The sequence below is a fragment of the Antechinus flavipes genome, chromosome X (genome assembly GCF_016432865.1).
Source record: "Antechinus flavipes isolate AdamAnt ecotype Samford, QLD, Australia chromosome X, AdamAnt_v2, whole genome shotgun sequence".
Taxonomy (NCBI): Eukaryota; Metazoa; Chordata; class Mammalia; order Dasyuromorphia; family Dasyuridae; genus Antechinus; species Antechinus flavipes.
In genome coordinates, this window is record NC_067404.1 from 21,568,814 (window position 1) to 21,595,932 (window position 27,119).

At 38.6% G+C, this 27,119-nt stretch overlaps 2 protein-coding genes across 5 annotated transcripts in view; one reads left to right on the top strand and one right to left on the bottom strand.

The window, feature by feature from the left end:
• Positions 1–5,370, top strand: part of CD99L2 (CD99 molecule like 2) — a 110,558-nt gene extending 105,188 nt beyond the window's left edge. The window contains exons 11-12 of the mRNA XM_051968493.1: positions 3,658–3,723; positions 4,080–5,370. Coding sequence (XP_051824453.1) covers positions 3,658–3,723; positions 4,080–4,144 — 131 coding nt within the window. The 3' untranslated portion in view covers positions 4,145–5,370. The remainder of the gene's footprint in view (positions 1–3,657; positions 3,724–4,079) is intronic.
• Positions 5,371–8,344: 2,974 nt separating this feature from the next.
• The window catches only part of MTMR1 (myotubularin related protein 1), a 68,065-nt gene continuing 49,290 nt past the window's right edge, over positions 8,345–27,119 (bottom strand). For 2 of the 4 annotated variants that reach the window (XM_051968491.1, XM_051968489.1), the window contains 2 exons: positions 20,457–20,633; positions 8,345–11,090 (listed from right to left, as the gene is read on the bottom strand). In XM_051968491.1, the coding sequence (XP_051824451.1) occupies positions 10,926–11,090; positions 20,457–20,633 (342 nt within the window). In that variant the 3' untranslated portion in view covers positions 8,345–10,925. The other 2 variants (XM_051968490.1, XM_051968492.1) reach the window with 2 other exon arrangements.

Sequence of the window (27,119 nt, forward strand, 5' to 3'; positions counted from 1 at the left end):
TGATTTCCATCAGACCACTCTCTAGTTTTCTCAGCAACTCTTATCAAATAAGTTCTTTCCCAGATCACCTGTTAGTTTTTTATTTTGTTATTTCTGATTTTTCCTTGTCAAGTCAGTTTCATTGATCTATTTTTCTATTTTTTTAATGTCTCAAATAATTTTCAAGAAACTGGTTTTGAAAGCTACATAGAGATTGAAAGGGAAAGATTAGGTGATAACTATGTATAGAAAAGAATCTTAGAGAAAGATAGGCATAATAGAGTGTGACTAAGAGTTGTAAGTAGAGAAGAGAGATACATGGACACATACAGTTAGAGGGGAATGTAGATGATGAAAGTTAATAAAAAGACTTTTAGAACTAGAGACCAGAAAGCCATTCCGGCCTGATACTTTTCCCTTCCACGAGGTGGTTATATTCGAGACTGGAGAAGGATGTGGTCTCTCTTGAATCTTGTGAAAGGGAAGCCTAACAAACACATACAGGTACCTTATGTTGTCAATCACAAGTTGTCAAAAGGTAGAGCAGAGATGTCAAGGTTATGGGAAAGGCACCAGAATGTCCCATCAGTTCCTTATATATTTGGAGGTCAAACTGTACTGAATCCTCAGAAGAGTGCTCTTCAGCAGCCTGCAGGGGGGCTAAGAGTAGAAGGGACCAGAAAGTCACGTCAGGCCTCTTTTAAAATCTACTCAGAGGAAGAAACAAAAATGGCTGGACTTTGAGCATGCAAACTGTAAGGCTGTGTAGGCAGCTACCTTTAAAAGAAAACTATTGATTGAATAACAAAAAATATCCCAAGGAACGAAATTTAAAATACATGTTCTATTTAGAAATGTGCTAAAACAAGGGTTGCATTTTGTGGTTTCATTGTACAATAAATAGATGCCATCCCGTGTGCGTACATTGTCTATCACCAGGCATTTGTTCAATGCCTATTGTTTGTCAGGAATTGTACTGAGTACACAGAAGATATGCCTCAGAGATGAAAGTGCCCTTAGCCTCACATACATTACTTTCCATCCCGAGGAAAAGACTTCTCCATATAATCTGCATTTGCTTCTTTATGGATGAGGACAGTGATGAGAAGGGAGATGTATGGAGAGATGAAGTATATATGTGGGTGCGGGCTCTTCCGGAGTTTCAGTGCACTTTTAAACTTAGCAAATTAATGAGGTTAAGAGTGTACTTTTGGGACCCCCTATGTATATGTCCTCACGCATTCATGGAAATAGAAATCTAGCATTTATTTATACCTGAAAGATACCTATGTTAGAATGCTGGAAGAGAGACCTCAAGATCTCTGCATCAGTGTGGAGTTCTATCAAGTCTGAAAGGTAGACATCTAGAATTTAGAACTGGAGATTTAGACCTAGAACCTTTGGGTGGAGAGAGGGCTGGACAGTCTACAGAATGACATTTTCTTCATAGCTATTTGGGTGTGGAACTTTTGATTTCTCCTAACCTTTCCCCTGTCAGCGAGCTCTCTCATATACCAGTGAATATTTTTTGAAAGGAAAAAAAAATCAGCAAAGCTGATCAATACCTTGAAAAGGTTTGAAAATGTATGCGATGCTCCACATTCACAGAGCCTCTCACTTTCTCAGAGGAGTGGGGCAGGTGTTTTGTCATCTCTCTTCTTTGGAGCCATGCCTTTTGTTCTTTAGAATTCTGTCACATTGAAAAAGAACATTCTTTTTCCATTTATGTGGTCATAGTAGTTGTTTTGACACTGATTAGTTCTGCATCGATTTACGTACTACACACAATCTGTTTACCTAATCCTCAGGCATCTTGTTTCCAGTTCTTTGCTAGCACAAAAAGGGCTGCTATATATGTTGGTGTAGATGGGACTTTTTTTTTTTAATATTCTAATATGTTATATTTGACTATCCTGTGATAGATGGTGCCAGAGTGGGCTTTATGTCCGCTAAGGTCTTACATCGGGCAACCTGGATTGAAACTTCGTTTTAGTGACATAACCTTTCTCCTATACCTTTTTCCCTCGCCATTGGAGGAAAAGAAAATCAAAAGTGACATAAACCCACTCAAAGTAAAAAACATTGCAAAATTGTTCAAAAATTATGCCACGTTCTGTGCCCATCACTTTGTGAGGAGATGCGTAACATCGGGTTTTATCATCACTTCATGCGATTGGCCGTGGCCTTGTTCATAACCCTTTAGTCTTTCCGATGAATGTTGTTACCGTAGAACTTTTGTTTGCTTTGTCCTTTTGTCACATATAGCACAATGTGTTAGGATGTATGTTACATCCTTTGCCTTAGAGGTTTTAGAATGCCATTGTTAGATATTATTGTAAGACAGTTTTTCTATGCTCATTTTTCATTTGGACTTTGAAGGGGGAACAAAGGATAATTTCTCATATTTAACTTTAGGCTAACTCCTGTGTTCAACAACCTCGGGAAGAGGGCTGGACAACAACTTCTAAGAATAGGGAGGGATTTAAGCAAAAACAAAAAACCAGCCCTCTGAACAGTGTTTAATAAAGATGTTCATTCTTTTAGTCTTACAAGGTAAGTTCATTTACTAAAGGTTACATATTATTTACTAGGCACTGTACATATAAAGGCAGAATGAAAGTTTGTGGTGGCAAGGAGATGCAATAGGAGTTTAAAGTAAACATAACCAGGCAGAAGGTAGACTTCTCTAGTAGTTTCTTGAATCATAGTCATCCAGGAAATAGGTAAGTGAACACACTTCACTTACACAAGCAGGGAGTCACTTACTTGCTTGGGAATTGGGGCTGTTGTGCTGATTATTGTCTTAAGCTTTTGTTCTAGGGTTGTAAGCTTTATGCTTTGTCCCCTGATGCAGCGGAGGGTGAAGGTAAAAACACTATCTTGGATTACAGCTTAATCACTGCTGCACTGTCCCAGCGTTCCTTTACAAAGCACTTGGTGTTTGACAGAAAGGAACATCTCCTTGGAACAGTGTTACCTGGGTTGAGAAAAAGAGGTATCACTCTAGGGAAGAGGTAAGGGCAGGTGGAGGAAGGCATAGGACAGCCTGGGGGCCTACATTACTCTCTACTTCAGTCAGTAGTATCAGTTAGGGGAAGGTTACTCAGTAAAGCAACTTAGAGCAGATTAGAGTCCCCTTTTAGAGGTGGACAGGGGCAGAATCCTTCCTATGGAAGGGAGAAATTAGGGGAAGTAATACCTTCTGATTATAAAGGAAAGGATATTAAAATCAAATGTTTTTTATTTACAAGAGCACTGATACAGATGAACTATATTATCTCCTTTCCCCTTAAGAGCTTTCTTCTCTTACCTCTGGCCCGTAAACCTTCCCACTTCTACTCCAGAGATGTTTCTTTCCCCTATGTCAAACCTGGAACTGAAGGCAGTCCTTCAGTGTATGGCTTGCCACTACATCCCCCTGAACCCCCCTCCCAAAATTCCCTGCTGTTACTGCTTACTGGAGCTATGTGCCCAGCATGCTGTGGCCTAAACTGGGGTGCAAGGGGAAATACCTTCCTTTGAAATAGGAAACCTTTAAGAATCCTACTTCAAGGAACAATCGACAGGGGGTTCTCTGCTCATTCTTAAAAAAATGTTATATTTGAAAAGGTAGGTAAAGGGTCGTTTCTCCCCCAAATGGAGCTATTTCCATAACCTATTCTCCTTTTTTGTACGCAGAGGGTGTCAATACTGATTACGTGAAAGGACAAAGCTTGGAAGGTGTGAGCACTGAAGAACCTCAAGGTGAGAGCTTATTTATACTCACTCCCTAAGTTGGGGGAAAATGCCTCTCTTTAGTGTGACTGGTAAGTAGTATCAACCTCTTTAATGTTATAGATGCATCAATATTAAAATTATGTATCTGTAATCAAATCTCATGCAAGGGGAAAAGGTCTGAAGACACTTTTCCCTCCCAAGAGTAACAATTGAATATGCTACATGATTTTTGAATGTGACAAGAATGATTCTTAGTTTAGTTTATCTTTTGTAGCTATTAAGGTCTCTAGTTAAAAGCGAAGATTTGATTAGACAGAGAGTAGAGATAGTACCTATTTCTTTGACGAAAATGACATGTCTTCTCTTTTTTGGTCTTTTCCTAGTTAAATATTCAGCTCTGCAACCCCAATCTGCCGAGAAACCTTCCCAAGAGACTGCAAAGATTTAAGTCCACAGCAACAAGTCCCTATTTCAGATGCTTGTATTTGTGCTTATCTAATTTGAATTGCAAGTTGTTCTCCAGCTCCTTGGAACAACTGGCTTCTAATTGACCTGAGTTGTTTTGTTGGGGGTGGGGTGGGGGGGAAAAGAGTATAATTTACTGTGAGATAACTGGCCCAGCCCCTCCTGGAATAGAAGCCTGTAAGAGGAAGGTGATGAAAACCCACAAGATTTATTCCAGCTCCTAGGGCCTACTGTTCTCTTGTATTCAGACAGCAATTTTCCAAAGGAAGCCCTTGAGTCTCTCATGTAGTTGGAAAACTGAAATAAGGCAAAATAGGAGCTAGCAGGGGAAAAAGCAACTAAGCATGATGATAGACTGCATTACTGAGTAGAGTTAGAAAAAATCCATGTTGTACTACTCTATTTGAGGATATCCAAACCTGAGCATCTCTCCCCCTCAATTCTAAGGTGGTCCGTGCATGTGCAATCTGCTGCATCCCCCTGTGGGAAATGCAGTTACCATAGATGTAGTAATTTTATTTATTTACTTGGACTTGTGTGTTTGACTGAAAACACCAGGGTTTGAGCCTCTCGGGCTTTGTTTTATTTGACAGCAAGAAGAGATCGTCTTCGTTCTGTAGTCCTGTGAAACCGTACCAGCAGAGCTTTCTTGGCCATCACTTAGAAAACATTAGTGTAATACTGGAGTTAATCAATCCTAGGCCCTAATTGCATGTCCAAAGGGCAGGATGCAAAAATCTTTTCTATGTGTTTGTCAAGTTTGGTGCTAGCACTGGTTAAAGACTGGGATTCTAGTCTAACCCTAACCCTAAATGCTTGTGGCAAGGGACATTGGTTCCTTTTCTATCGAATCAGAGATTTGAACCAATCACTAAGGGTTCTTTGCCACTCAAAATGTGCGATCTACTCAGAATAAGAACCAGATAGCTTAAAATTGAACCATCCAGAGTTCTTTTAGAAGATAAATATTTCATAGCCCAAATAGAACCCTATTTGCATGAAACGCCTCCATTCTATTTGAGCAGAACTTACCTGAATTAGCATCTCCTCAATTTCCAGACAAGTCTGCTTTCCTGTAAACATTTTTCAACTAGTCTAACCATATTACTCACAGAAGAAATGTCTTGTGAAACTTTTTGGAAGTACTTTCTTAGCTTTAAAGCTGTGTTAAAGAACTCAATGTTAATTAAAAAAAAACTTTCCTTCAAAGTGTTTTTTTTTCCCCCCTGCCTTAAGCAACCTTTTCAGGTCAAAAGGTTGCCATCCATCCCTTTTAGTCTTTCATGGCCCATGAATGATGATGGCAGTCTTTCAGACTCGGGAAAGCTTGGGTTCAAATCCCGAACAGTATCAACTTGATAACAGCTACGGTTCCTTGTGGGGCAATCGCTTAGGACCTATTACAGAAAGCCAATGGTAAGTGCAGGTAGAGTCTAAGGTGAATTCACCAATATGAACCTAAAACAAAGGACAGGTGGTCCCCTTAGCAGAAAACATTTGGAAGAGGATGGAGAGTTGGCCAGTAAGCAGTCGATGTGTGACTGAAGTTCAAGAGAAAGATGAAGGCTAGAGAGTGGGGTTGGAATGATCCTTGAGCCCAAAAAAACACCCAAACTGAGCAGAAGGTGGAAAAGGATCTTGTAGCCAAATGATCGATTATATAGAAAGGAATAAAAACGAGATCACAAGGGCCAACATTTGGATTAACAACAAAATTCTATCAGATTTCAAGAGGTGACCAGCAAGATAAAACAACAATAAAGATGAGAAACACAGTAATGAAATTGGCCAGGATTAGTCCCATGAACTTTGGGTAGAGTGGCTTCTCTTAGAGTCCATTGAGGGAAAAGAGTGAACTGTGTGTGTGGAGACTCAGAAGGGGTTTCAAATAACACCCACCACCCTTCAAAAAAGAAATACATTCAACTGAGGTTTGTGGGGAAAAGATTACACAATCTATAGGCGCCTCAAGAGCAAAAAACAGCAAATAACTAAGAATGGTTTGGAAAATCTCCATAGCAATGCTGAAAAGAAAAGAGTATGTGAAAATTAAACAAGTAAATTTAAAACAAAATGCCATGCAAGGAAATGGGGCAGAAGAGAGTTGAAGAACAATGGAAGAACACAAGTTTATGTCAGACTTAGCTAAGCTAGAGCCAGGATGTACAGAAGTAACCTCACCTCTATCAGAAAAAGTAACTGAACTTGGAGTTCCACACATTATCACGTGTGTGATTCTGGGCAGAAGTCCCCTAACCCCTCTGGTGTACATGTATCTTCATTTGCAAAACAAAAAGGGTACCTGTCTCTTTCAAGTTCATGATTCAACAGCCACAATATCATCTGCAGGAAAAATAGTAAAAGAAAATTATCCTGAAGTTGGGGGAGGCAAAGACTAGTGTAGACTCTTGAAATCCCAAGTTAAAATTACAAAGGAACATAGTATTTAAAGGTAAAAATTTAGGTGTCACAATACCATTTTAAGAGAGCAAAGGAAAAGGTCTTTAGTTGATGAGACCTGGTACTACTCTTATTCTTGAAAAATAGTCACGTAGAATATGATATTCTGAAAAACAAGAGAGTAGATATGGAAAATACATAGAAAGTATTATGCAAAGCTTTTGCTACCAAAAAAGCATTTGAGACATTTCCTTGGGGGAAAAAAAAATCCAAACCAACCCCAACTACACATAAATAGGCCACATTTTCTAAGATGCATATTCCCTAATTGAATCATTGGTGGCTAAAGTGGCAGCTATTAGAGACCTAATAAGAGAATCAACTTGTACAGGGAGAAAGTGGTAAAATGGAGGAGGAAAGCTGGAGACACATTTTATCAAGTTAATTTTAAGAGAAAGCTAAACTCTGGTTTCTTGAGGATAATATAATGAAAAGAAAAAGCAGAGCAGGTGAGAATGGGGAATTGGGTCAGGAGATAGCATACGATGGGGCTTTCAAGAGCTGGAACTAGATGAACAAGCCTTTTCCAACTAATACCAGACCCGAACAGAAAAGGCCACATACAGAGTATGCCGGGGAGAATATTTACTCAAACAAGGGGTATGGATAATCTTAGAAAGAAAACTTTCAGGCACATGAATCATTCAAGGTGAAAAGAGTAAATGCAAACTCCATCTACTGGCTTATTGAGTATGAGCACACGCTCATCATGGGAACCCAGGTAGTGTATTACACTAAGTCTTAAGGAGTCATTTGAGCCTTTGGAGGTTAAATGACTCACTGAAGTCCCAGACTTCAAATGGCAGAAACTAAACTTGAGTCCAGGTCTTCTTCACATAATTATCAAAATCACCTACATGAAAAAAAAAACACTCGTGACAGACACAGAACACAAAATCAACAGTCTCGATCTGTCGCCTTTGGTAGCAAAGTGAAGGACCGCAACTATACAGCTGCCTTTTCTTTGTTATATGAGAAGAGTGTCAGTGGAGATCAGGGGGGTATCCAGAAAGAAATGACCTAAGAGACAGTAAACCTTACTTTAAAAAACAGTTGTTTTCCTCTATCAGTACTAAATAACAGTCAAAAAATAAACTTACTTCAGTCAGATATTTGTGTCCTCTTAAAAACAACTATTTTCCTGGCAGTTGACTCAGGCTTAATTTCTGCATCTCCAGTGGCATTTAGGTAACATGCGTGCACACACATCTATAATAGCAACTATCTCCCAGGGTTGGTGGAAAAATCAAACGAGACTATAAATTAATTTACAGACATTAAAGTGCCCTATAAATGCTTCTGTCGCTGTCGTCATGGGGGGGGGCTTCTGAAATATGCAAGTCCTTTGAGCGATTCCCTGAGCTGTTCATAAACAACAACAAAAAACACCCTTCAAAAAAGAAGCGTTTTCAGGTGAAGTTTGTGGAGAAAAGATTACATGAACTCTTTTCACCGTGCAATTGTTTGACCAAGAGATAAGTTGTGTGCATAAAGCAGTGCACTCTGATCCTGGTTTAGCTTTAGCAAACAGGGAAATGGTACAAGAACCAAAAATTGAAGATAATAAGCCAAGCAAATAAAATACATGTTAAAGCCTAGCAACTAATCCATTTCCGTCAAAACACACAAGATCTATATGATAAACATAGTTCAAGTACTTACGTATTTTCCCCCCTAAAGGAATACAAACCAAAATACAGTTAAAAAAAGAAAAATGCCAAAGTCAACACGTATCAGTTTTAATACTAGAACGAAACTTTCAGATGAGGCAAATACAATATGGTACCAATTTAAAAACGAAATTTACAATTTTTTTTAATATCGTACAACTAAAAATAAAATTGAAAAGTAATCTTTTCTATAACAAAATTCAAGTGCTTTTAGATACAGAAGGAAACTTCCCCCAAAAAACTGTTGTGCTTATTTCAGATCACTAAGAGAGATTTCCTTAAGACTACGAGGTAACCTTAACCTGGGCAGTTACCTTAGAGCGGGGTTGTGCTCAGAATACACGCCCAGACAGCAACAGTACGGTCCACTGTGGTGAGACAGCCAGCCCATCTGTGCTGAGGCAGAGGGCTGAGGAGGAGCCAACGTCCTAGTCAATCCACTCTCTGAATTCCATTTCTCTCACCAAAAGGCTGGCATATGCAGGCAGCAAGAACTTACTGTGCCCCATTTAAATGATCTGGTTTTGTCAAAAGGCCATTTAACCTACTCTACATTAACAGAACTGCTGTACTTATATGATTGCATTAAACTCCAGGAAGGAAAAAAGGAAAATGATTTCCCTTCATCACAAGTTTAAGCAGAAAAGCAAATGAGATAAACACAAGGTGGTACCAATTCCAAAACTTGGTTTTAACACTTAAAAATAAAATAGAAGAAATAATCCCTTCCTCATTTATCTGCTAATCCAGTAATCCTTATACTTGGGGAGGATACTCGGATTGCTGGTGGAATTCAAGCACTCATTCCCCTTAAATTATTATTATTAAGCATACCACTCAGGTACCTACCATAGACAGTAAAAATTAAAATCATAACTGAAATTATTACCAAAAAACCACTTTTTTCTTGAGATCTTATATAAATATTTCTGGTGCCCTATAGAAAAGACCTTCACGTAACAGAAAATCGAAGATACAGACAGTATGACTTCTGTGACACCCTGTATTTAAAAGCTAGGTTTGAAACTTATCGTAACGTGTTAATTTTTCAATTACTTAACTGTAAACATTTAAAAAGCAAAATCTCTAAAGTGAGGTCACCGGAACATCAATGTTAATGCAACAGTAACTTTAGGCCAACTAAAGTCTACTGAGGACAGTTGATGTTTTTCTTTTGATAAAGGATGGCTTATCTTTATGTTCTGAATTGGTGATGTTGATTGGTGTTCTGATTGATCAATTACATGTCCCCTGGGATGATGAACAAGTGTTAATATGCTGGCATATGGTAGAAACCTACAATATCAATGCTCTAAAACATATATCATGTAATGCAGTTAAGAGTTATAGACCTAGGACATACAATCAATTGATTACTACTACATTCATGGAAACCCTGATTGAGTCATGAAGCTCAAGGCCAGAAGTGGAGCTACATGAGGTAACAACTGTGCACAGAAAACTTCCCAGAAATGAAATGACTACCTTTCAAACAACTAGTTGCTTTAGCAGTGGAAGGAAAAACAAACTTTTTATAACCAAAGTCAATGCCTGATGATTTTTTTCCCAAAAGGATAACATGAAGTATCTAAGAAATAAATTTGAGAAACGATATTCCAAGATTAGAAATATCGGATATAAAATAATTTCAACTTAAACGAATCCAATTGAATAGATGATATTAAAAAGGAAACTGATGAAGTTTTTTACGTTCAGCAGTTTGGAAATGCAGAAAACAATGTACAATCATTGATATTCATGCAAATAAATAACACTAGACTGGTGTGCATGTTGCAAGACTTAAAGTGCTTCTATGCTATTGATAGATACATTTTTGAGGATCCGATCCAAATGTACCATATTCCAAAGACTACTGTGAAATTTAACTAAAATCATTTCATATACAACACGATTCATCTGACACCTTCGCCAGGAATGTGAACCGTGCCCGTTTTAAGTGTGAAAAGGCATTAAAAGAAGTGGCTCTTTTCAAAAAACAAAAAACATCACACTCATCATTTGGCAAGGACTATTCCTTTCCATCAAGGAAACATCCTTACCACAAATAGAATTTCTTTTCTTTCCCCATAAAATACTTGAGTCGGTTTAAGTTTTATCAAATAACCTAGAGAAATCACTTAACTGGCTGACATATGATCTTTAGTATAAAAGGTCTCGTTTATAACGCATTCACTTTTGAAAGACGCCTTGCTCACCTTCAAGGTGAGCGAGACAGTCCATCTGTACTGGCTTCTCAAAAGCTGCCCGAGGCATAATGCTCTCTCATATAATCAGTATCATAGACAAAATCCCTTTAAAGATCGGGAAATTGTTGGTGATTCGAAATTAAGTCACGGTTGCTCAAGAGAGTTCTGCGAAGATGTCACAATAGCCACACAAATGATCGATTATTTAAAACACCACAATAGAGAATAAAGAAACTCGGCCTAAATATAAAAAGACAAAATTCTATACTAACAATTACAAAACTCCCTTTTCTCAACTCTCTGTAGTCTGAGGGGGCGGAGGGATGAGATGTCAATGTTGACAGTACACTAAAGATATTCTCAGAAGTATATTGGGTATATGGATAATCTTATTATTTTGAGAAGCATTCCTGGCTTCCATGCCATATCAAACAGATGTATGAACGGGAGTGACCGAGTGGGAAGGAGAGGAGCCTCGATCTGAAGAGGATGAAATAGATCGTGTAGCAGCTTCCCGCTGTAAATCTTCCACTCTCTTCTGAAGCTCTGATCTTATGGCAAGCAGCTCCTTGAGATTCTGGTGAATTGGCATCTGGTGAGTCGATAGAAACAGGTTTATTAGACATCGGAAGAACTTTATTTAACATCATCACCTGGATCCTGACCTCATGTTGTTGTAATAACACGATGACTTTCTGAGGCCAAATTCTTTATTAGAGAATGGCTTCTTTATATACGTCAACACATGCAGCACAGCTAATTCTTTACCTCCCTAAGTTTACAATGCTCGTGTGTAAGAATAACACAAAAGGATGAGAAAACAAAAGCAGAAAAGAAAAAAAAAACCTCTCTTTTGAAAAGAATCAAAACATTAGAGAGCCATCATAATGGAAACCATAACAGCAGAAAGCACATTTTGTGATAACTTTTCTTTTCCCCTTATTTCTGCATCTCTTGACAGCAAATGCACAATAATATAATTTATAGGTATTTAAAGGAAAACAAAACAGCTTTTAAAAAATCAAGGCGAAGAATTAAAAATTTATCTTGGTAAGCATGGTAAATTCACCAACACGTGATAAAAATCAAGTGTATGCTTCAAACTGATATCTACTTATGTTTTAGAATTAAAATTTTTACTGACAATCTTAGTTTCATTTTATACAGTTAAATAATATGGTCAGCACATTAGCAGATATGGAATAGTGACAGCAAAAAAAAAAGCTTCAATAGCTAAACATTAAATTAGATTAAGTTTGAACATTTGTTCCTTCAAAAGTTGAAGAAACCAATGAAAAGACCGTCTAATCTGGATCTGATTCTCACCAACTGGTTACTGGTGAGGAAAGAATGGGAACTGAGTGGGAAGGAACACTCCCTGTTAAAATATGTGACAAAAGAGAAGGAAAGAAAAGGAAGACCTAGCCTGCCATGAACTCAGCCATGACCTAAAATTTTACAAGGGAAATCAGGAGAGGAAGCCCTTAAGATAAATGTTATTCTTAGAAAAGATTCTGAAGAGAAAGATAAGGAGTCATCGAAAGAGACCTATAGAGATGCACAGGGAGCTTCGGGGATAAATAGGAAACTGGACAAGACATATCAAGGCAACAGAAGTAACAAGAGACGATGGATGATGAATATAAGAGTACGGTCCCATCCCATGACAAGAGTGAACATAACCTGCTTGGGATGATGCAGGCCGTGACAATGGACCAGGTCTCAAGAGGAGGCAAACCTGTTCAACTCTCAGCTTCTCTTTTCTGATTCAGACTAAGTAAGGGGCTAGTAAAAGAGATTTTAGCACAATGTTCTAACCCAAAGTCTTTTTGAATTCTGACATTTTGTTATGTAATGTTAGCTATCCTTCCCAGATTCGTCACCTGCATATTTGCTAAGTGATACCTTAACAATAATGTTCTACAGCACAGGGCCAAGCCAAGATCTCTAAGGTACTCCACTGGAAGCTTGTGTTCAAACTGCCATGAAAGAATTAATGACTATTCCTTGGATCTGGGTAGTCAGTCTCAAATATAAGGACACTATCCTATTATCAATCTCCATCTTTTCTAGGAAAAATAGCATGGTTTTAGACAAATTAATCTAGACACTTAACTGACAAATACTCTACTATACTCTAGTTACCTACTCTCACAAGAGCATTACTCTTATTTATATAGCAAAAAAGAAAATGAGGTCAGGAAAACTTCCCCAGAGGTAGTAGATTTACTCCATACTAAAGCTTCTCAAGCAAAGATCAGATAGTAATAAAGGTACGAACCAGCACGACAAATGGTTAAGTGTAAACATGCAGTTTTCAGTTTTCTTCAGTATAAAAGCTTAGCACAATTTTGTTCAGGTTTCTAAAAGAAACTCTTCTGATGATGTATATTCACACATCTCATTGACTTAACTTGGCATATATGTAAATATACAAAAAGAAAGAAAACTTTTAGAAATTCATGTAGATTCTGCTAATATTCTCCCTGGCCATTCGAATAGCTTTTATTATCAGCTGGACAGTATGCCAGTGCCATGCAAGGAAACTGAATCGCTTCCATTTGAATCGTCTTAGGAAGATTCTGAAGCTCCTCTGGCAAGATAAGATACCAGATGCTGGTCCTTTCTCGAACTAAACCTCCCAGCGTTCCAAGTCTACGGCAGAGAACGCAGCTCCGTGGGGCTGGCCACATCATTCGAATGCCAACTGTACGCCTGCTGAAAACATTATTTTATGGAGAACTCAGACAGGGCAAGCACTCACAAGGTGGTCAGAAAAAGCAATACAAGGACACTCTCAAGAATTTCCGAATTGATTGTGAGATGTGGAAGACACAGGCACAGGACCGACCAGCATGGCGTGCCCTCATCAGAGAAGGTACCATGCTCTATGAGCAAAGCAGAATTGAAGTAGTCCCGAAAAAAACATGAGATGTACAAAGTTAGAGAATCCACCCCAAATGTTCACAGGCACTATTTGTGTCGGACCCGTGCAGAGCGACCCCAGTTCCAACTGGGCTGATCAGCCACAGACACACTAACTCAACTAGAACACAGCCATGTCATTTTTGGTCCTCTTTGCGTACAGACGACAACCATACTTTCTGCAATTAGGGAGGAGGATCTCAAGGGAATGCGACCCTATCTACAGAGCCACTTAAACACACTAAGGGACCTATGATTTTACTGGTGTGGGAAACTCCTTGCTGCCTAGAACATTGACAGGTTAAGTGACTTGCACAGAGTATCGTAACCACTATGTGGTAGGGATGGGACTTGAACTCGGGTCTTCCTGGCTCTGAGGCAGGGACTACGCCATACATTCTCATGAGTTAAAAAAAGATACATGAATATACACACACTCATACAAAGACATATATGCTTAATGCTGGTAACACTCATGACAGAGAGAATAGTTTATATGAAAAATTTCATACAACTGTACGGCTATCAGAAATATTCCAAAAGAAAAAAGAAAACTTTGAGACTTAACACTTAAACAAGCTATGCAAAAGACAGTGCATTGCTATGTATCAGAATTTCATAGTCTAACTGACTCCTGACTGAGAATCCTCAGTCACAAATTGTCATCCAACATTTGCTGGAAGACTTCTCATGAGGGGAATTCTACCACTTCCTCACTTGTTAATATTCTTCTCTAGAATGTAATTTTCTCTGGGAGCAGCCTTCGTTTCAGTTCGGTATAATCACCCCAAATGCACCCAGGAGTTAAAAATCCAAATCCTTTATTGTGTCCTTCAAAGTCTTGTCTCCTTCACTTGGGGCTCGGCTAGTTTTTCTGGAGGCCTTCCGGATCTTGGTTTCAGTGTTGTCCACAGGACAGCCTGCCACCACTTCTCTGTCTTCCTTAGTTCTCTTCTTGGTTGAGCTTGTCAAGGTATGAATCTTGTGGAACTCTACTAAGTACTAAGTACATTACTGAACTAGAGAACTGTTAAGTACCATGCTAAAATTAGATAACTGACTTAGCACCTTGTTTCAAGTTCCGCCCAAAACATCTCCTGGTAGGATTAAATCAGTCATACTGAACCATGCTAAATTAGATAACTATCGTCTCTATCGATTCCGCTGACCTTTAGTACCTTGTAAGAATCCTAACATTCACTCTTTGTCCCCAAAGACTCCCCCCCGCCCCCAATTCCACTTCTAGAGAGCTGTAATTGTTAGCAAACTTTCCTTCTCCCATGACAACATCTACCTCTTTGTGACTCCCACCCACTGTTCCTACTTCTCTTCTCTGGGGGCCCAAAAGAACAAGTATAATCCCTTTCCATATGGAGATCTGTTTTTCCAATAAAAACTAGAGACCACAAAGGAGTAATATTTTGAATTTACCACTTGATTTAGATTACATAAATAGTTCAATCAGGTTGCTTCCTGTGACTCACAAAGGCGATGCTTTTCACTGTAGCTCCTTTACAGAATCTACTATAATTCAAATACAGTTTCAGAAACTAAGTTTCAAATTCCATCCTCAATCAGTGGAAGAGATATTGGCTAAATAAACATCACTGGGAAAGTTAAGGAGCTTATGAAAAACGTAATAATGACTTAAAAGGAAAAGGAAAGGAGAACTCAAGCCAAGTTACTACTTTACTCTGGATCTTATGCTTCTACGAATGCTTCCCTGTTTGGTGGTTTCACTTGTGGCCAACTGACTCCATTTGGGGTTTTCTTAGAAGAGATCATAGAGCGCTTTGCCATTTTCTTCTCCAGATCATCGTGTACACGAGGAAACTGATATAAAAAGGGGATTAAGTGACCTGCCCAAGGTCAGATAGCTAGGAAGTGTCTGAGGCTGGATTAGAATTCTAGCCTTCCTGACTCCACACCCAGCCCTCTGTCCACTGCCGTGTCACCTAGCAGGCTCTTTGAATCCATAGAGCACCGTATTAGCATTCTGGTACTTACCACATAGTACCTTATAATTATTTGCACACACATCTTTATGTCTTTCTTTTTTGACTTAGTACAGTGTCCGGCACACAATAGGCATTTAATAAATGCCGGGTACCTTGCAAGCTCCCTACTCTAGCACTATACATAGTGGCCCCCAGTCTTAGTGCAGTTTGCTGCTTATACATGCTCTAAGACTTATTCATAGGATACCCTGTAAGACTCTCATCTTCATTCCCTTTTATACAGTACCTTTCCTCTAAAGCACTAAAAGGTACCTAACCTAGAAGCATGTGACCATTTTCATCACCAAAACTAGAAAGGCAGGAAATGAAGTTGTACACTTTATGGTTCAAGTATGGAATTAGCTAACGGTAAGGTTAATTGACATCTCTATAAACCTAACATATAAACCAAACCTAAGAACTAAGCTGAGGAAGAGGGTACTTACAGTCAACTTTTACTCCCGTGACCTAAAATCAAAACAATTCTACACAATGTAGAAAATGGAACGGGTAAGAATAAAGACATAAGCAAAAAGGTAGGAGTGGAAATAGTATGATGTGCTTTCAAATGCTCTAAAATTAAACTTATGCCAAAAAAAATCATTTCCAACACATCTATTATGTGTCTCAATGTACAAGCACTAGGGATATAAATATCATTTGATTTCAAAGAATTCCTTAGTTATAAAGGAGTTCCATAACCATCTAATCGAACCCACATCTCCAAATCAATCTCCGCTATAACACGTTCAAGTGACTTCATTGGTAGGGCTGGCAATATGAGTACAAAATAAAGAAAAACAAAACGCTCCTTAGTCCTTGTGAGGCTTCCTTCTGCAGTAATATTTCGCAAAAAAAGGTATTAAAAATCATACAGCTTTCAAACCATTTATAGACATTAACTTGGCTATGTTGGTACTCAATGTGAAATCCTTGTTCAGTGACCAAGGAAATAGCATCATACTGTAGGAATTGAAATATCAAAAGGGACAACATAAACTAAATCAGAAGATATAAACAGGTTGTTGCACAGACACAAATGAAAGTTGATAGAGTTCATGTTATCAAGTACAAAAAAGCAACAACAAACATTTCACAGGACTCTGTCATCTTAAAGACCACCATGAAGATAATTAGACTTTTTAACTAATCTCTGTTAGAGGATGAAAAAGTAGAGCAATCTGAAGAATTCAGTAAGAACCTCCCAATTATTACTCAACATATACTTTGATACTCAGTGACTTCAGCACAAAGGAGGGCACAGGGGGTTATCATGAAAAATATGGAGCAGGTTTAAGCAATTTGGGAAACAAAAGGCTTGTAGACAACCAATCTACACGTGGTGAATATTTTTGGACATTTTGAACAATGAATAAAATCCCTCTGAAAACAGTCAACATCTTGACAGGACGCTACTGGTTATCAACATGGACATGAGTTCTTTCAGAATCAGCTACATGGAGTAAGGACTACTGATTTGGGAGATGATAGAAATTAAAATTTGGATCAAAGAAGAAGGGGAAAAAAGAAGGAAAAAATGCTGCCCAATTATTTTGACCAAAGGTAAGAACTTCACGTTATAAAATGTTTTATTTTAACATTTGTGTTATAAAATGGAAAATCAATAAAGGAGCTGATGGGACCATAATCATTTCTTAACAAAGCTTAACCAGTAAAGAGTTTAAAAAAAAAAAAAAAAAAGGGCCTCTGTACCAGCCAACATTTAATTTTTGCTATATGTCCTAATATGGTAGTTAGGTGGCACAATGGGTAGAGCATTGGGCCTGGAGTCAGGAAGATCAGAGTTCAAATCTGGTCTCAGATACTTCCTAGCTGTGTGACCCTGGGCAAGTCCCTTCACCCTGTTTGTCTCAGTTTCCTCATCTGTAAAATGAGCTGGAGAAGGAAATGGCAAATTATTCCAGCATCTTGGCTAAAAAAATGATTGGGAAATGACAGATCTGGCAGCAGAGGCTTCATTGGCTTAGAATATAAACTTATTTTCAAATTCCGATGTAGGAGGCTAGGAAAAGCTTTTTTTTAAACAGTATTGCCTTTTTAAACGATGACAGAAATATTGGTACGAGGCCCAATTAAGCTAGATTGTCCCAAGAACATTGAGGTCAAATGTGGAGGACAACAGGTAAAAAGGGGAAGAGAGCTGTCCTGCTCACTCTAGTTGTTTCTGCATCAATGACATTGCCACCAACACAACTGGAGTCTAATAGACTACAACATGCTATGGTGTCTTGACTGAATCTATGACTCTAATAGGGTAGCAAGCTTAAATAGGAGTGCAGCTCTGCCTCGAGATTTGCCTGAGGCACTGAGAAGCCAAAAGACTTTTTTCAGGGCCTCACAGCCATCATGTGTCAAGAGGCAAGACTAGAATTTGGGTCTTAATTTTGAACACAGCACTTTACCCGCTATGCCACATACTTCTCAAGGCACTATACAAGAAGTATAGGTGCCACTAAAGTTAAGAGAGTAAGAGTATCTGAACTGTACCTAATATCCACAAAGAAAATCTGTGGTAAAAAAGCAGTAGTTTGGAGCACGGTGAAAACCTGATTTTCAAGTTATCTGAAAGTAGGGGAAGAGACTAGAAGCCATCTGAAAATATCACAGATGTTATTACCAAAAAAATAAAATAATAAAAAAAATCAATGGGGAAATCAGCACCTCTCAATTCATACGTCTCCTGAACTACGAGTTCAGAATCATTTACCCCATATAGAGAACATTATTGAAGAAAATATAAGAGAATAGGAAGAATTTCATGTACAACACTCTACCCTCCAGTAAACCATATCTTTGCAGTCACACAATTGATTGAAAGAGAAGACATCGCATATCTACTCCTATTGTTTTTAACTTTTTAAAAAAAGCATTTGACTCAGTAGATCAAAATGCAGTCATTCTCCACTAACAAAGTGTCTCTCATGTATATGGTAAGAGAACTATAGTTTCCTAGTTGGATTCAAGAGTTAACTTTGATGAACCTCTGATTAGTAATATAAAGTGAAGCAGAAAACAATTAGAAATAAACTCAGATATTTGCAGCTGTCGGGGAGGAAGCCGAACAAAGTCCAAACGGCAGACGCATTCCCACCGACAGTAAGGTAGCTTGTTTGAGGGTCATAATCGTGCTGCTTGAAACAAGCCACAGAACATTTTAGAGCCTTTCAAATGAAATTCCTAATCACTCACAAGAATCTGACCTAGATGTAAAGGAAAAATGAAGAATTCCCGGGTCCCAGCTCTGATATGCAATTGTATCAACTCTTGGTGCTAGTCTTACCCTTCATAGATCTTGGACAAACACCACAGAGGATTCATTACGCAGATCCAGACATGAAGAGGAAGAAAGAGAATCGGCAGGATTTCACTCGGGTAACTCGACAATAACCCCAAGATTCTCCATGAAAGAAGTACTCATCTTTAAACAGCAATATGCCTATGGAAATGCTACAGGTCCACCAATAAGAGCATAACGCAGATTTAAAAAAATGAAAATTGTGGATCACCCAAAAGGGTGATAGAGTGGGATGTGGTGAGAGTAATTCAATTGCAACACATTACCAACAACGAATTACATGCGAAAAGTTCCATCAAAGATATCAAAAGACAAGAATTATACGAAAAGGAAATAGTAACGTAACGAGAGTGAGGGATAATCAACTGCCTATATATCTCACTGGTATCTGAATAATGTAAAAGGATTGAAAGGGCAATGCCTAGCATGTTTCATGGATCCCTCGTAGAGGATTTAAAAGAAGATATGGGCAAGAGCTAAACAAAAGAAAAAGGCATGGTTAGGTTATAAGCCATACCTCTGAAGGCATATTCACATTGATGAAAATCAACATACTAGCCATGTGACCCTGGACAAGTCCCTTTACCTCGTTTGCCTTGGTTTCCTCATCTGTATAATGAGCTGGAGAAGGAAATGCCAAGAAAACTCCAAAGGGGATGACGAAGAGTCAGATATGACTAAAATGATTGACTAACGGAGACGAAAAGATACAGATATCTTCCATATCTTGGAAGCCCAAGGCCAAAAAAGGGAAAGATGTGTGTGAAGAAATTAGCTTGTTTACAAAGGCAATGGTAATAGAAAGTCAATCTGTGATCATCTCATTCCCCATCAAGTACAAAAATAAAGGAGACAAAAAACAAAAACAAAAACAAAAACAAAAACAGAACATGTGTCTTGGTGTGAGAATGGATTGTAGAAGGATATCAGGATTCCAGATCAGCAGTAGTCAAATAGCCAGAGGCTGGCATACTGGGATGGCTACACTTGCCAGGGTGGTAATGCCCAAGTTCACCATTATTTAATTTATCTCTTACCCTGGGGCAAATTTTAAGTATCTAAGGGAAGAAACAGCTTTCAATATAGGTGAAAGGCAAGTACTTGGTTTGTGAATCACAAATGTCCTGCCAAATTCACAAATTATTTATACAGACCTGTCAAAACATTTCAGATAGTTTCTTTTTATCCTGTCCTTAGTATACAGATGTGCATACCCGAAATACTCAAATGCTTTATGTATTTTCAGCACTTTCATTTTCTCTAATAGACGGCATCATACAAAGCAAGACGATCCAGGTTCAAGTGCGGTACCTAGTAATGGATGAATAGGTTCCATACCACTTACATAGGAAGAGAGGGCTTGGATTAGATAATAACTGCAAAAAAAAAAAAAAAAAAAAAAAGCTAACAATACTATAGTTTCCTAGTGAACTACGGAAGAACTACTGTGAGTTATATACTCACAACTGCTGAAAACAGTAAGATCGAGATGAGGAGATAAAATGCAAGTTGAAAAGTACCAGGAAATACCATGTCAACATCAATGAAATGAATAAAAGATTGTTCAGAAATTAAAGAGAAGCAAATCACCATTCTTATTTGTCTATTTATCTTCCATACTTTTTGAATACTATTTTTACTGGAAAGCAAGAGAAAAATTTTTTTTTAAATCGTTATCAAAAAAAAAAAAATCAAATTATTAAATCAACACCAGAAATACCTGAGGTCTCATTCGAGGATTCCAACGGACGTAATAGTTTACCCACAATTCCAAATGATTCAGACTAGCAACAGGATATAAAACGTGGTTTTCATAATTCACATAGAAGGGATTTGAAAATTCATCCAGTTGGCTGTTGATATAAGACCACAGAGATATAGTTTTCGTGTTCACACCCTAGAAAGATAAATGGGGGAAAAAAAAAAAAGAACATACACACATCAATTTCTTCCCAATATTTTCATGACACGCACAAGAATCATAGCTGGTTTTCTTGAACAGGATTAGAACAATGAAATAAATCAGCACCTGTAATAATCATATAACAACTCAAAAGCATATCCCCCGTGCATACAACAATGGAAAAAGGAACAGCTCTTGCCTTTGAGGAACTTCCATTCTAACAGAGGATGAGGAGAGAAGAAGAACGCAAAATAGAAAATACTAAGGAGGGAAGGAAAAGGGGGAAAACAAAGGAGGTAATACTAGAGTTGAGTCTTAAAGCTAGTGATTTGAAGAGGTAGAGGAAAGAAGAGAGCGCATATTTCAAGCAAGGAGACAAACCAGGGAACAGCCAGTAGCTTCACTTGGCTGGGTTGTAGAACAAACAGGTAACTGCATCAAGCACTATGTATCAAGCAGATCAATGCAGAAGGGATTCAGATTTGAGAGCTTTAAACGGGAAGCTGAAGAATTTGTCTGATTTCAGAGGCAAAAGAGAGCCAATGACAATTTTTAAGCAGCGGGGTAACCGAAAATCCCACAATGTTAGAGCTGGGAGGAACGCCAGCGGTCATCTAGTCCAAGCCATACTATCACACATTTGCCAAGTGCTCATTCAGTCTGCCTGAAGACCTCTAAAGTGGAGGAAGCCAGCAGCTCTCAAAGCAACCCATTCTATTTTGACAAAATCTCATTATTAGGAACCACCGCGCCGCCCCCTCCCCCCCCTCCCGATAGCGAGCCTCTGTCTTCCTTTTTGTAACTTCCATCTATGGCTCTTGCTTCTGTTCTTTGGAACCAAATGGAACAAATCTAACCCTTTTCTATATGATAGTCTATATGATAGTCCAACGTGACCTACGTTCACTCAGAATCTTTTCTTCTCTAAGCTAAACATTCACATTGTTTTTTCTTAGTCTTTTCTTTGGTGGTAAGGCAGTTGGGGTTAAGTGACTGGTTCAAGGTCACACAACTTAAGTATCAAATATCTCAGGCTGGGTTTGAACTTGGGTACTTGTGACTCCAAGGGCTGTGCTCTATCTACTGCACCACCCAGCAGTCCCTATTCCCACATTTTTTTCAACCAATTCTTACGTCCTTAAGGCCATTAAGGTCATTAAGGACGTTCTCCTCTGAACATTCACCATTTAATATCCTTCAATTATGATGCTCAAAACCAAGTACAACAATCTGAGGTGAAGTAGAGAGCAGGTCAGGTCCAGCACCTCCTTATGACTGGAGGCGATCCTGCTCTTACTGGAGACCAATATCACATTCATTTTTATGGCTACCACAAGACACTGCTCACTCATTGACATTGCAGTCAGTCCTTTTTATAGCTATTACTAACCACATCACTCCCATATTGTATTTTAAAGCTGTGACTGGTCCTGGAAAGGAAGAAGAAGGAAGAGGAGGAAGACTATGAAACTGTAAATTTGGGTGGCAAAAAATAGAGGTGTCCTCAACTGAAATAGCCGAGACAGGTAGAGGGGTGGGTTTTAGGGGGAAGATAATAAATTCCATTTTGTACGCACGGAATTTGAGAAACATCTGCAGACCTATGTCTTAGGAATGTTAATTTGGTAGGTGTGTACAAGATGGATTGGAAAATATATTTTAAGCAGGGAGAACAAGGAGGCAATTCTAATAGCCTCTGTGAGGCGATCTGGGCCTGCTGAAAGGAGGAAAGGGGACAGATGGAAGAGATGTCAGAGAGGTAGGAACGAAATTTGGCAACCGACTAGTAGTAGGATATGGTTAAGAGAGAGGGCATTAATGTAAGAATATGTGATTTAGAGCAGCTTGGAAACTTGAATATCATCTTTGACTCTTCCTTCTGCCTCCCCAGCTGCCAAGTCCTAGCTTATCTATCTGTGTAACATCTCTGACATTCATTGTCTTCTCTCTACTCACATGGCCACTATCCTAAAGGAAGCCCTTCATCATCACTTGCTTTTTCATCATCACCACTTTTATGGCTAGCAGGCCATGCCTGGAGTCAGGAAGACTTGTCTGTCCTCAGAGACCCGCTAGCTGTGTCACCCCGACCAAATCACTGCACCCATTTGCCTCAGTTTCCTCATCTGTAAAATGTAAAATGAGAAGGAAATGGCAAACCACTCGGGTATCTCTGCCAAGAAAACCCTAAATGAGGTCATGAAGAGTGAGAAAGGACTAAAAGGACTGAACAATAAGCGACATACCTCTTTGCCTCCAGTCTTCCTTCTGTGATCCTCTGCATAGCTGTCAAAATCAACCTCCCTAAGGCACAGGTACAAGCTCACCACATTTCAGGGATGCCTCACTGCTGCTAGTATCCAAGCTTTAGAATACTGTTTCAAACTTTCCACAAGCTGGTTCTCCTCTAACTTCCTAGCTTTACTGAACATAATTCTCCCGCACCTACTTCATGTTTTCGCCAAAGAGGGCTTACCAGCTGACTCCTGAACTCAGCAGGTTAGGCAGGCCCTTTGCTCAGAATATATTTCCTTTTCATTTCTACCTTTCAGATTCTTTATTTTCACTCAAGAATGAGTTTAGTACAAACTCCTTTGGTTAGCCTTCCTCAGTGGTTTTCTCTTCTCAAATATTACCGGTCTGTTCTCTTTCTCACTTCTGAGATAGCATTATACTTGGGTATATGGGAGAAGTAAGTCACATGATAGAGCTGGCAAAGCAGGTACTGGCTCTCAGGATATTGGGGATTTTTAAAGTCTACTTTTGATAGTCACTAAATCATGTCTCCTAGGCAAGTCATTTAAGTGTTTGGGGCCTTAGTTTTCATGTCTACAAAAATGAAAGTGCTGAAGTGCATGACTTTAAAGGCCTTTTCCAGCTTCAAAGCCACGGTTTTTCATTTTGGGCCTGGTATCCCGAAAGGCCCAGTGTACCATAAGCATTTAACAAATGCTTATTCGCTTGAAGGGACTTTAGAGAGATTATCGGGTCCATTATATGGACAGAGAAGTCAAGTGAGCTGCACATGGTCACCCACACCTAAGGGAGGGGGAGGGGCAGGAATTGAACCCAGCTTCTCTGATTCTAGGCCTAAAAGTTTAGTAAACAAAGAATTTTTAGTCCAAAAATAATACAAGAGTTCAGACTGTGAACATAACTTACTGCACAGTGTAAAGATATTAGTGTCTTTGTTCTTATATTAAGGCTAAATAGCAAAGCGAAGGGAACCTTCCATTATGGGAAGGCAGAGTTTATATAATCAGAAAAGCACAGGCATTTATGGAGAAGGGGAAATCTTTATCTAAGGGTGGAAAAAGCTTTCACTAGCAAGATTAAATGCATTTAATTCAAGAAATCTTTATGCAACCCATATTGTATGCTAGCATTGTCATATGCCATACAATAAGCTATCCCTATTTTACCACAACACATTACTTGGAAATAGTATAAACATTTGCACTGAATTCAAGGAAAATATTACAACTGGTCAACATGGATTCACTACCATTTTACGTCTTTCTTTAAAAAACAAACCAAAAAAAACCCCCCAGAAAATACCTGGTAAACTTGGTAGGCTATTTTTTTCTTAAATGACGCACAAGACAAGGTACTATTAAAACACAGATGAAGAAAACTAAAATATTATTCAAAAGTAAAAATTGAAATCAAACAATTTTATTTAGGGTCAAGTAACTCGTCACTTAAGAGATACACATAAAAACTTTCATTCTGAACTTCTCATTTTGGGGGGCATCCCATTAAAAATTATATTAAATTAAAAAAAACCCCAGCAAACATAAAACCATTAATTTTATGTTTCAGAGGTTCAGTTTCTCTGGCTTTATTTTTAGATTTCTAATGCCCTTTTTTCTTTCATAAGTTACACTTCGAAGGAGCTTTTACCACATTGTTTGTCAGTTTACATGATAATCATGCAAGTAATAAAATCTTCAGCTCCACCTAGTGGGACTTAAAAGTATCTGAGGTTTTTTTTTGTTTTGTTTTGTTTTGGAGAGAACTTACAGAGCTGTCAAAATTAAGCATAACTGTTAGAGCTCTACTCGGAGCAGAATTCAGGGTAAGATGAACCCATCTTGGATCTCATATAAAGGGTTTAATTATCAAAACACCAATGAATTATTATCGGCAGTTTGATCCGTGGCTGTTCCACAGCATTAGACAGAGCTTCAGATTTGTCCCAAGGAAAAATTGAAAACAGACCACTAGAAGTATCAAAGGTAATAAAGATAATTATCACCAAAGAATGAAAACGTCTACATCCGATCAAAATTTCTGTAATCTTTAAACATTCTCAAGATATTTCCTTTAAAGATCAAAACAATTCTCAGTCTAGACACTCACAGAAATCACAAAACCTCAAAGCACAAAAATCCAACAATCCCAACATATCCACTAGATAGCATACCCAGCTACTGGAATCGAAAGACCTCTGACACTATTTGTATCATCTCTGGTGATCAATAACCTGCATGGACCTTGATTTCCTCAATTAATATATAAGATATATATTTTATAAAAAGACAAAGTTGGCCCAGCTCTAGACCTATGATCATAGAAGGAATCACATAACTCATCTGAAGATCTCTAGTAAGGAAGCATCTTCTTCGGGAAGCAGCCCACTCCACTTCTGGATGTTTGAAGAGTTACATTTTTCTTTACAGCTGACACAAATCTGCTCCTGACCATGTTTCTTCTCTGTTCAGAAACCACTGGGGCCAAAGCCAATCTGTCTACTGCCTAAGTGGTCAAAGGATATGAAGTTGCCTAGAGCAGAGACATTAAACTAGCAAAGTGAGCCCAAATTATATTCAATTAGGGAATTTTTAATTGGGGAATGTTTAACAAGAGAAAGAAAAATACAGTACAGAGAGAATGCTTATGTGTGGGCTTGAAAAACAAAGCTAACATGTAGTCACAGGGATCCATTTTAATAAAAGCACATCAGAACATCTGTATGGTTTCTCTTCGCACTGAGCAAATTTGACAACTATGACAAAATATGATAGTCTGTACCAATATAAACATGCTAATACACAGGGTCCAACTAGTCTAGAAAGCAATCTGGAATTATGCTAAGAAAGTAACTAAGATGTATACTTTGATCCAGAGGTCCTCCTGGTAAGACATGTATCAACTAAGTCAAAGGTAGAAAGAACTGTCCTATATCATAACAAAATCATTATGGCAATATTTATCGTAACAGTAAAACAAAGGGGGGCAGTATATACTCATTAACTGGGGAATGGCTAAACCATTCAGCTAAATGTGATAGAACCTTATTGCATCCTGAGAAATGAGAACTATGAAGAACATATGGGCATGCAAAGACTTCTATAATTGTGTACAAAGTAAAACAAAACCAAGAAAGTAACATTCACAAATACGACAGCAATGTCGATTGAAAACATGAACCCCATTCTTCCCCCCGAATGCTGTGTATTCAAAATAATCCAGTTTGGCAGTGAAGAAGAGATGAGAATGTGCCTCCTTCACTTTCTTTCAGAGCTGAAACATAGCATATATTTCACACTTCATTAAAATGTTAATTGGTTTGAATGAATTGCTTGTTTTTAAACTCTTGTTATTTGGGGATGGGAAGCTATATTATAGGGAAACGCAAGTGATTAAAAAAAAATCTTCAAAAAATGTTTTTAAACTGACAACTGAAACTTTTCTACTGCCCAGAGCATTTGGTCTGGGTCCACCTCCTCGAGTTCTTTAAGTCAATAATTTTGTATGACCTGTGAATGACGCCATAATACCCAAAAGGCACTCGGCAGGAAAAAAGGTTCCCTTCTTCCCCCAGGCCTAGGGGATCAAATGCGAGCTTCTTAGATAGTCAATTGAGACCCTCAACAATCCACCTTTCATAGAACTTTTCTGCCCCTCACATACATTCTGTTTCAAGCAACCTAGACTAGCTTTCTCTCCAAACTTGACATGAGCCATTGCACATTCATGCCCTGTGTGAAGTCACTTCTATCTCCCTCAAGTCATTAATGCTTTCTACTGCACATTATCTGCCACTCGGCCTTCAAATCAAAAGCTCCTCGAGGACGGGGCTTGTTTCATTTTGGTTTTTATGACTAATAACATTTTTATAGTGCTTTAGGATTTGCAAAGCACTTTAAAAAGATTTCATTTTATCTCCACAACCTTGGAAGGGAGGTGCTATTAGTAGACCTTTTTTACAGATGAGGACACTGGGGCAGATGGAGGTGAAGTTTAGCAAGCATGTGTAAGGCTGGATTTGACCTTGGGGGTTCTTGCCTCCGAGTCTAGTGCTCTATCCACTGGGGTACTAAGCTGCCTTTGTAGCTGATGAAGATGGGGTTGCAGATCCAGAGCAGCTTTAAGGGCCCAAGCTGGCCTGCCATCAATCCCCTTGGCTGCACAGGACTTCCCAGACTTTGCCAGCATGCTGCCGCTGCCTCACTCTAGATCCTCCAACCCTGGAAA